At 42.5% G+C, this 11,705-nt stretch overlaps 1 protein-coding gene across 1 annotated transcript in view; it reads left to right on the top strand.

Moving 5' to 3' along the window:
- The first annotated feature begins 46 nt into the window (after nucleotides 1–46).
- The window catches only part of PDAP1 (PDGFA associated protein 1), a 38,085-nt gene continuing 26,426 nt past the window's right edge, over nucleotides 47–11,705 (top strand). The window contains exons 1-2 of the mRNA XM_089691378.1: nucleotides 47–168; nucleotides 6,333–6,424. Coding sequence (XP_089547504.1) covers nucleotides 156–168; nucleotides 6,333–6,424 — 105 coding nt within the window. The 5' untranslated portion in view covers nucleotides 47–155. The remainder of the gene's footprint in view (nucleotides 169–6,332; nucleotides 6,425–11,705) is intronic.

Raw genomic sequence — 11,705 nt, 5'->3', positions numbered from 1 at the left:
GAGTTCAATAATTCTGCTTGAGAGTTAATAAAGCTGAGAATAATGACTTCTTCTCTTAAGGCGCGAAAGACTGCCCCTGGTTTGGGGGCCCTGAGCCGCGTGCCCATCAAGTTGGTGGGGGGAGAGGTAGAGGCAGCGAGCTGACTTGTGTTATCATGCCGAAGGGAGGTGAGAGAATTGTCCTGGAAATGACGGGCCGGGGGGTCGGAGGAGTCTGTGGGGTCTTTGTGTTTGTATGGGAGCGGTGGAGGGTGAGCGGGGACACAGGCGGGTGACAGGAAGAATACACAAAGTTCATGGCGCCAGATCTGGGCTTGAATACACAGAAGCGGTGTAGTGTGATCACAGCAGTTCATGGCAGGGAGCAGGCGGCTTCCACATGACGGCTACACCGTGATCATTGTGTGCCCTCCTGATCATTGTCTCCATCAGTCGTGTGTGACATTCCAGGGTGGAAGCAGCCATTGGGGGAGATTTACCCAAACTGGTGCACTCTGTATCTAGTGCAGGTGTGTATGGGAGCCAATCAGCTTCAGCTTGTTCAGTTAAGCTTTGGATCACACCAAAAGCAGCTTTGAAATTGCGCTACCTCAGTAGACGTAGCGCAATTTCAAAGTAAGTGCCTCTCCGACTGTGGTTCTATTGTCGGCAATAGGGTGCAACTGGTCATGTGATTTGGAACAGTGAAATCGCATGACAAGTCGCACCATTGTGAACCAGGGCTTAAAGGAGAAGTACATCCAAAGCTCTTTAGGCTGTACTTCTGTGGATCACAGGAGCGCAGTTCGTTCTGCACTCCTGTAACCTGTTTTCAGCTGATTTCACTCAGCCGGTCCAGGCTGGGGAAAGATCCTGGCTTCAAAGTCGGGATCCACCCCAGTCTGCAGCAGCACCTGGCTCAGCCTCTCACCAAGACGATGAGAGCCTGAGCCAACCTCTTCCTCTACCTCCACAGCTGAGCACTCCAGCAGGAATGTGCAATTCATATACCCTGATGCCCGAGACATGCAGTTCCGGGCTCTGGGCAAGAGGGTTTTCTTTACATGCATTTGCAGGCAAGCAGCAGGGTTTAGAGCCGACAGTTGGCTCTCTTGTAAAAGAAATCCAAGTGGCTAACTAGCCACTGGATCTATTTTACAAGCAGCGGAATGGGACATCTCCCCTTCCAGGGCTGTCTCATCACACCAGGACACCCGTTCAACTATCTGACGCTTCCGCCAGCTGATCATAAAGGTAGACAAAGGCTGGAACTGCTCTGTTCGCCTCTATGATATAGAAAACGGGAAGCGATGCACATACATAATGTACGGTTTCTCCTATGTCAATGGCACCATTTTTAAAAATGGAAAGCTTTTGATCACAACAATCTTGTTCTTTTAAAGGCAGAGGAGGGATCTGGGGTCTTATTGACACCAGATCGCTCGATAAAGAGCACCTGTCACAAGGGATGTTTACATTAGTTGTGACAGCAATACAAGTGATCAAAAAAGAAGAAAATTAAAGCGACAGTGTCAAAATAATACAAAATGTTTAATATTTTTTTTAAGCACCCCCGCTCACAAAGGCAAACACACGTGTCGGGCCTACACACACGCAAATAGCAAGCTGCCTACACATGTGATGTTTCACTGAGAACATCAGATCATTGGCAGTAATTCTAGCACTCCTCTGTAAATCTAAGGTGGTAATCTGTAAAGGCTGTTAAAAAATTGCCTATGGATAGTAAAATTTACTTTAGTATTGTGGGGTTTTTTTGCATTAAAATTCAAGTGTATTTTTTAAAAAAATTCCATTTGAAAAAATGCTGTGCAAACACCGAATTACATAAAACAAAATAGCAAAACCCACCAATTTAAAATAAAAATATATGTTTGGTGTTTCTAACAAATTTTGTATCAGTTTTAGTTGCCATCAAGCCCCTTTTTGTTTTTAAAAGCACCACTGCCTTATAAACACATCAACCCTTCTATCCTGGAATTTTTTTTTTTTTTTATCAGAACAAGTAGATTGCCATGAGGGACACGTAGATTGGAGATCCCCAATTTAGTCCCTTGGACACGTAGTTTTTAAAAAAAAAAAATTCACACCCCTGTCCAGTGAGCGCTGGGGGGGGGGGGGGGGTTATGCAGAGCAGACAGTGGTGTTTGACATTCCACACTCTCTGCTCATGTGATCGCTCAGTTCTCACTCTTAGGCTACGTTCACACTAGCGTTGTGTGCAGGCGGCAGAGAGGCGTTTGGGAAGCGTTTTTACTGCTTCCCAAACGCCTCTGCCAATTCTGCACATTACAGCACATGGTGCTGTTCTAACGGGAGCATTTGCGTCGCGGCAAAACGGACGCCTCTGGTCGAGTCAGGAAGCGTTGAAGCCTCCTATTCTAGTCCATGGTGCCGCTCCACAAACGCCTGGCTGGCGTTTGCTGTGCGGTTGCGGGGCATTTGCGAAGCGGTAACACCATTCAAACTGCATTATAGGCCTTTGTGGGGCGTTTTTAACGCTCAGCAAACGCCTAGCAACCTCCGCTAAACCGCGCATGCAGCGTTTGCTGAGCTCCGCAAATGCCGGACCAACGCTTGCCAAACGCTATAGGGGCGTTTGACAAGCGTTGGTAAAACAGCTAAGTGTGAACGAGCCCTTAGAGCCAGCGGGGGACAGATGCATCCACCCAGGTAAGTATAAATATGGAAAAAAAAGCTCTACTTCTCTTTTAAGCTTTGACAATAAAAACTCGAAGCTGATTAGTTTCTGTGCACAGCTGCACCACATTTTGCACTCTCCAGTTTTAGTAATTGAGCCCCATTGTTTTCTAAGGGGCTTTGCTTTGTGTTTTGGACCTGTAGCCAGTGAAATGGTTTACCCGAGATATCTTGTTTTTCCCCCTTGTAGCCTAGTCCTATTCTGTGTTCATCCTGATACTAAATCTTTTATTTCTCCACTTCCTCTAATACGGTGACAATGTTGTGCATTCTGTAATGAAATCACACAGTGGTGTTGTCTCCCTGGGGGCACATAAATCTTGGGTGGACTTGAAAGTGAAACACTATGTACTGTGCATATGTGCTGCCAGTGTCTTCCAGGTATCTATGACCCGTTTCCCCCTTTTTTTTTTTTCTTAAATCGCCTGTTTTGTTTGCGTGCCCTGGATTGAGATACTTTCTTGTCCAGCAGATCCAGTGTTATACTGCTGCAATCTGCTGCTCAGGTACAACAGCCCGGGTCCTGTGCCACCATCTCTTCCTGTGATGTCATCAGGAGATGGGCCAACTCTTCTGGGTTCAATCAGCCATCTCCTGATGTCTTGTGCCAGCTTTGCCCACCTGCTGCTGTGTTTCCCTTCTCCTGCAGCCTCTTGAGATATGCATACCCCAGGAGGCTGAGGAATCTGTCGCACACAAAAGTAAAAGATAAATATCCATACTCTCCTAGAGTATCGTCTGCTGGCACTACCCCGAGAATTGAGTGATCAAAGAATGCTGTTCCCTCAGTTCTCGGGTCCAGCAGAGAGCAGTGACTGTCAGTCAGTGCTCTGTCCTCCAGTGCCCACTGGAGAGCTGGACATGGGGCAGGACAGCTGGCTCAGGCTCTCAGCAATGGGCTGACAATCTGAGCCAGCTGCTGATCAGGCATCTGGATGGATCATATGGTCAGCACAATGGCTAAGTGGTTAGAATTTCCGCCTAGCAGCAATAAGGTCATCTGTTTGAAACTCAACTATGACACTACCTGCATGGAGTTTGCATGTTCTCCCTGTGCCTGCATGGGTTTCCTCCCACACTCCAAAGACTTGCTGGTAGGTTAATTGGTTCCTGTCTAAATTGGCCCTAGTATGTGTATGTATAACCGTGAATTAGCGACCTTAGATTGTAAGCGCCACAAGGGCAGGGATGATGTGAATATATAATATAAATGTAAAGCGCTATGTAAAATTGACAATGCTATACAAGTACCTGTAATAAATAAATTATTGTTGGGATCCCTGCAGAGCCTGGACTGGCTCTGTGACCTCAGCTGACAACGGACTTTCGCCCACCGTCGGCTGAATCTGGCACTCCTGTGACCCAATGGAGAAGTATTGCCAACAGAGGTTTGACTATACTTCTCCTTTAATGTGGAGAAGGGGGAGTACAGTGATGCCTAGTGCATCAGTTGAGTTAAGGTGCTCTTTAAGGACCATGCTTTAAGTGAATCTGTGCCCAGGCTTTGCACACTAAAATGGTTTAAAATACTTTTACTGCTAATTCAGAATATGTAAATATGTCCTCATTCACATCTGTAGCTGAAGGCATTGTGGAGAATTTCCTTCAAATTTTCCAACCAAGACACTGAAATCTTATCTTTTTTCATATTACTTTCTATTGCAACAAATCTTGGCAGCCTGCCAGCCCTCTAATGGTGACAATGCTTTCATTTTAGAGTTCCCCTCTTTGTCCCAGTGAGAGCAATCACTAGGGCAGAAAAATACAAGTAAATCTCCCAAAGAAGGGGGGGGGGGGGGACCTGACTGCTTCTAATCCTTCTTCACTCCAGACGAAACTAAAAAAAAAAAAGAATTTGGCTAGAGTTCCACCTTAAAGGAAACATATGGAGGCTGTCGTTATTGACATCTCCTGAAAAATACTGGTTGCCTAGCTGTAATGCTTCTGCAATGGTTTATATAGTTTCTCAGGCACAGCCAATTATGCGGTTTAGGAGCTTTTACTTACTGATTTTTTTTTTCTGGGAAATTTGTAGTTTTGGTCAGCCAGTCTTGTGGGGGAGATCACTGTTACTTTTTTTTTTTTTGGTGAAGCTGTATATCTGCCTGGGGCATACTTATGCTTGTTGGACAGGAAATAATACTAATTAATTGCTCATTGGCTGAAAGTTGCAAAACGCAACCAAGAAATTGGGTTGTCGCCTGTCATGCAGTATAGTGTATGTTAAGTTTGAGATTATTGAACAGATTCACACATTTTCAGGCAAAGCAGCCAAAGTCTAAGTAGTGAATAAGAGATAAGAGCTTCTAGTACAGGCACACGTTTATGCTGTAGCACTCCAAAGTATGGAATGTAGCAAACTGTATTGCAGCACCCCACATTCTGTACCTATTGAGCTGCCCTGAAGGCTGTAGGGTATGTATATCAAGACTAAATATACAGATCCTTACAAGTATATGTGGGTTACTTACTAAAACTAGAGAGTGCAAAATCTGGTGCAACTCTGCATAGAAACCAAACAGCTTTGAGCAGGGTGGATTTGATTTAAATCACTAGTGAAAAGGCTTGATTTAAAATCCAAATTTTTGAAGCGCAACTGTCATCTCTGTCCCGCAGCGGCTCCTCCTCTTACCCGCTGTTGACTCACCAACAGTATCATTCACTTTAATGGGACAGCTGGTGATGCAGCAGTGACACAACAAGGTGAGGGACGTGGTGGCAGCAGGTGAGTGGATGCCCTCTAACCGGCGCTGCCATGATGGATCTAAAATGACAGGTGCTCTTTAAATGTAAGGAATCCGACTCATTCCTGCTGGTAGTTAGAATCTTTAATATTTTTAAACCAAATGAAAGTTTCCTTTTTAGAATAATAAACTGTCAGATTAGTAAAACAGCGATATCAGAATTGATTTTAGGTTAATAAGTTAATCACACATAGCTGGAGAACGATTCAAATTCTTTTATTTCATGTGTTTTCTCATGGTTACTGTGAAATTGTGTGAATGCATCACTGCAGTGCATGTTATCTCTTGGATTGCTTGGATTTATTGAATAAGTTTACAAAAATGTAAATATTTCAGAATATACAGCCTCATACTACATAACTAGGCTCCATTTCATGCTGAATAAACTAAATTATTAATGTTAATCTTAAATAGAAAACTATCTTTAGATAGATTTTTTTTTTTTACTCCAAAAGCATTTTATTAAAATAATTTTGCTAAAAATAAAAACAAATCAGTTTTTTTTTTTTTTTTAAATCATCGATTTTTATCCACCCTGGCTTCCAGGCTTTATTGCCAAAGCTTAATTGAAAAGCCGAAGTTAGAAGCTGATTGGCTACCCTGCTCAGCTGCACCAGATTCTAAGTGCACCAGTTGTAGTAAATCTACCCCATGGGTCACATTCAGCCTGCTGTTAGGTTTTATTTTTGTTGGATATTGTAGACTAGATGAGGATAAGTGTGATATTATTAGTTTAAATAAAAATACACCAGTCTTTTTAAGGATATCTCCTAACACTTGTCTAAGTGTTGATGCTATATGTGGTTTATTATCTTATAATGCCTATTTATGCTACACATGAATATGTATTTTTGTAGATTGTTTTAACACTTACAATCATGTTTTGTGCAGGAAGAAAAGGCGGTCACAAAGGTCGGGTGAGGCAGTATACAAGTCCAGAAGAGATAGATGCTCAGATTAAAGCTGAACATGAAAAAGCTCGGGTAGGTCTACATGATGGTTCATGTTGATCTTTGCTATCATTAAAGCAGAACTAAAGGGACCCTATACTTGCCTTTCCTTCAACAGTTCCTGTCCTTCGCTGACATCTTTTCCTATGTTCCGGTCTTCAGCTGTTTTTATTGGCTGGTGTGGGATGATTTCACTCCTGCACATGCGCAGGAGGCCATAATTCTGGCACACAGGGACAGTGGCGGCGCTTTAAGCTGAGCTATGCATTCACAGCTCAGGTTACATTGCTGGTGAAGACTGCAAGCAGGCACATAGATACATTGTATTGCAGAAGATACATTGTATGAGTTATCAGCATGCCTGGGATGTAACTGGTTTTTTGAAACCTTTAAATTGATGGGGTTAGTTCCACTTTAATAAAGAATTAAAAAAAAACTGTTACATTCTCAGCATGCCAAGAATGCTAACTGTCACATTTTCTTGTGCTCGCCACCATCAAGTGGCTGGTGTCATAACTGATCACAAGTGCATCATTATGGCAGTTGCAGATCAAGCAGAGGCTAAGATGCAGCTTCCTTGGCTGAAAAGGATAGCAGGGTTGAGTTCTGCTTTAACTGACATCATCTGTAGATTGAAGCTTGTCATGCACTGATATATCGGCCAAAAATAGGTTTATCTGCATTTTGCCAATACAAAAAGGTGCCGAGAATGGTTGATCTCAGTGCCCACCCTCAATAGAATGAAAAAGTCGAATATAATAAAAATATATATACAGTGCTCACAAAGATTAAAGGAACACCTTGAAAACACATTAGATCTCAATGGGGAAAATATGATGCTGCATATCTATACTGATATGGATTGGGTAATGTGTTAGGAATGTAAGGATGCTTCATTGTTTGATGGAAATGAAAATTATTAACCTACAAAGGACTGAATTCAAAGACACCCTGAAAATCAAAGTGAAAAAATGATGCAGCAGGCTAGTCCATTTTGCTGAAATTTCATTGCAGCAACTCAAAATGGTACTCAGTAGTTTGAATGGCCCCCACATGCTTGTATGCATGCCTGACAATGTCAGGGCATGCTCCTAATGAGACGATGGCTGGTGTCCTGGAGTATTTCCTCCCAGATCTGGATCAGGGCATCACTGAGCTCCTGGGCAGTCTGAGGTGCAACTTGGTGGTGTCGGATGGACTGGAACACAATATCCAAGAGGTGTTCTATTGGATTTAGGTCAGGCAAGCGTGGGGGTCATTCAGTGGTATCAATTCCTTCATCCTCCAGGAACTGCCTGCATACTCTCACCATATGAGGTCTGGCATTGTCGTGCACCAGGAGGAACCGAGGACCCAGTGCACCAGCATAGGGTCTGACAATGGGTCCAAGGATTTCATCCCAATACCTAATGACAGTCAGGGTGCCATTGTCTATACTGTAGAGGTCTGTGCGTCCCTCCATGGATATGCCTCCCCAGACCATCACTGACCCACCACCAAAACGGTCATGCTGAACGATGTTACAGGCAGCATAACAATCTTCACGGCTTCTCCAGACCCTTTCACATCTGTCACATGTGCTCTGGGTGAACCTGCTCTCTTCTGTGAAAAGCACAGGGCACCAGTGGCAGACCTGCCAATTCTGGTGTTCAATGGCAAATGCCAATTGACCTTTATGGTGGCGGACAGAGATCACAGGGCCCACTAGAGGACGTTGGGCACGCAGGCCACCCTCATGAAGTCTGTTTCTGATTGTTTGGTCAGTGACATTCACACCAGTGGCCTGTTGGAGGTCATTTTGTAGGGCTCTGTCAGTGCTCATCCTGTTCCTCCTTGCACAAAGGAGCAGATACTGGTCCTGCTGATGGGTTAAGGACCTTCTACAACCCTGTCCAGCTTTCCTAGAGTAACTGCCTGTCTTCTGGAATCTCCTCCATGCTCTTCAGACTGTGCTGGGAGACACAGCAAAGCTTCTGGCAATGGCATGTATTGATGTGCCATCCTGGAGGAGTTGGACTGCCTGTGCAACCGCTGTAGGGTCCAGGTATCGCCTCATGCTTCCAGTAGTGATACTGACCCTAGCCAAGTGCAAAACTAGTGAAAAACAGTCAGAAAAGATGAGTAGGGAAAAAAACGTCAGTGACCTCCACCTGTAAACCCATTCCTGTTTTGGGGGTCGTCTCATTGCTGCCCATCTAGTCCACCTGTTAATTTCATTGAGGGCCAGTTCACACTAGATGCGTTTCAGCTGCTTATTTCTGCATTCAAAATGCGCAGAAAGTAGGTTATATGGTTGTCAATGTCATAGTTCACATCAGTGCTTGCAGTTCCTCTGCGTTCTGGTTGCAGAAAAAAAAGTAGAACATGTTGCATTTTTTTCTGCACATACTTGTACTGGAAGGTGGTAAAGTGCATCAAAAACATGCTGGAACACACATGTCCCTATTTAAATTGAAGAAAAAGAGGGGAGGAACTGGAATGCTTAAAAAAATGCACTGGAACGCATAAAAAAAGCACTGGAACGCATAAAAAAAGTGCATGCGGAAACGCATCCAGAACTGCATTTCTAAAGTGTGAACTGACCCTAACACCAAAGCAGCTGAAACTGATTAACAACCCTCTCTGCTGCTTAACTGACCAGATCAATATCCCAGGAGTTTATTGACTTGATGCTATACTCTGAAGCTCATCCCTTTGCTTTGCAGATGAGTGAAACAGTAGATACAAAATAACAGAGTAGATACAAAAGTAGCTATTAGTAGTATGTTAATCTGTATCTCTCTTTCACATCTGAAGAGGGTTGATAACCACAGAGTCAGATTGTTTTTTTTGTTCTGACAGCAGCTTTTGCCTAGAGCTGCTGTAGTCACACAAGAACTCCTGCCATTAAGTTAACTCCTTCCTGCCCGGCCTATTTTAATATGATGACCAGGCGGGATCCCTATTATCATTGGAGGACGTCTTCCCAGGATCACGGGTCGCGGTCCAGCACGATCTGTCACAGGCTGTATCCACCAAACATAGTCAATGACTGAACACTATATCGGTCCGCTGCCAGTGTCATGTGATTGCTGTGGCCAATCACAGCAGATCACATGTCAGTTGTAAACAATTAATGGCTTCCTTCCATGCCATCAATTACAACTGTGTTGCTAGCTGTGATTGATCACATGGTACAGACAGGACCAATCTGTACCATGTGATCTGCTGTGACAACTCACAGCTGATCACAACAATATCTACTGAATGAATCCATTTTATTCTCTAAAAATGGTTGTTTATACCAATGAAATTCACTGGTATAAGCAATCATATTGTGTAATAAAAATTATAATAAAAAACAAACCTTTTCAGAGTAGTACGATGTTACTATGAAAACATTGTATTGCTTTGGTCACAGGAGTAAAAAAAAAAAAATCAGTTAGTGTTCCTAATCACCGCCGCACCAGTTATGTACTGCATTGGTGACGGTATGTGAAAAAGAAAAAAAAAATTGTGATTTTTTTTTTTTTTTTTATTCAATATTCACAAAATTATGCCAAAGAAAGCAACAACCTAAAAAATGCGCCACGCCCCTTATTACATACCTCAGACTGTCTACTTTCTGAAAAGTGGTCATTTGGGGGGTGTTTGTACTGTCTTGGCATTGTTGAGCCTCAAGAAATGAGTTCAGCCTTCAGTACATCAGAATTTATCAATTTTCTTTTTCTTCAGATATATGCCATACTTTTTAGACTCTATAACTTTTCTACAGACTAAATAATAAACACTAATTTGGATTTTTTTCACCAAAGAAATTAGCAGAATACATTTTTTTTTTTTGGAAAGATTATTTATTTGCAAAATGTTGAAGTTTACAAACTTCAAGTTCATTCATAATATCAGGAGTAGGCTAGAAATAACTGAATTACAATGTGGAATTGAATATATAACTTTACATTTTAACCATTGATGCTTTAAAGAGTCAAGAATTCTGGGACGGAAGGCGCAGCAGCAGGGCAGAAGGAATACATGTACATATACATCCTGTGTACTTTGATGATGTTTTTTTTAGTCGTGTGTAGCACACACCATGGCTCCAACTAGTCAAACAATTTGGCTCTCGCACCTGCTAAGGCTAGATTCCCACCTATGCAGTTTTCGCTTGATGCGTTTCTGCAGTTCTTTTTGTGGTGAGTTTTGCACTTTTTCACGTGTTTTTAAAGCGTTTTGCGTGTTTTTTTTAACTTGTTGCTGGGCAGAATAAAACACATCAAAATTGCACTACATGCTTTTCTGCAGCGTCTCCATTGAAGTCTATAGAACCAAAAATGCAACGTTTTGCATTTAAACAAAGTCCCTGACCCTTTCCAAAAAACGCACAGGGTGAAAACACGGAGATGTGAACCTGTCCCACAGGAAAGTATGTTAAATGGACTGCTGCTTTTTCAAAACACAGCAGAAAACGCATTGGTGTGAACCTAGACTAATGCATTGCAATCACTGTCTGCCTTTAGCTATTTATTAGAGAGTTGGTCAGATCGGAGACATCTGGCATAGAGCTGCTTTCACATTGCCCTTTAACACCTGACTCCATAACTGTGAACAAATGAGTCCTCCTTTTTGTTTTTGTGATCTCCAGTCATTTGAATTGGATTATAAATGACTGACCCCTTTTGTACCTCAAACATAGAAAAAGTTATATAAAAATTGTATGTGCAGCTAATCCTTACAGATCAGAGGGGTGGCAACCGTCACTTTCTGCATACAAGAACTTCATGAATGCATAATTTGAAATGTGATAAAGTGGCAAAAATAAGAAAGGAAGTGACACCTGTCATGTTAGAAATATAGGAGCTGCCATTGCTGACTTGTACTTGAAAGTAAATGATCCAGGGATATCTTTGCTATCCTACCTTAGTAAATCACTGACCTATACAAATAGATATATTCGAGATGCCTAGATATGGTCATGCCTTTTCTCGACTGGTGAGCTACTAAGTAATAAAGAAAGGACCTGGACCTTCATAAAAAAATCTGCTATGGCAACTCTCGTATTATTTATTGTCCTTTGGAAAATGTAGTCAGGGAGAAACTGGATCTGTTTACATAGTTACATAGTCTGGCTGAAAAAAGACAAAAGTCCATCTAGTTCAACCATAGAAAAAAAAAAAAAAGTTATAATCCTATACCCACAGTTGATCGAGAGGAAGGCAAAAAAAACCCAGCAAAGCATGATCCAATTTGCTCCTGCTGGGGAAAAAAAATTCCTTCCTGATCCCCCGAGAGGCAATCGGATATTCCCTGGATCAACTTTACATATAAATGTTAGTAT

The sequence above is a fragment of the Staurois parvus genome, unplaced genomic scaffold (genome assembly GCF_062004578.1).
Source record: "Staurois parvus isolate SC_StPar_1 unplaced genomic scaffold, SC_StPar_1.0 ptg000022l, whole genome shotgun sequence".
In the NCBI taxonomy this organism is placed as follows: Eukaryota; Metazoa; Chordata; class Amphibia; order Anura; family Ranidae; genus Staurois; species Staurois parvus.
This window is presented reverse-complemented; position numbering and strand designations above follow the sequence as displayed.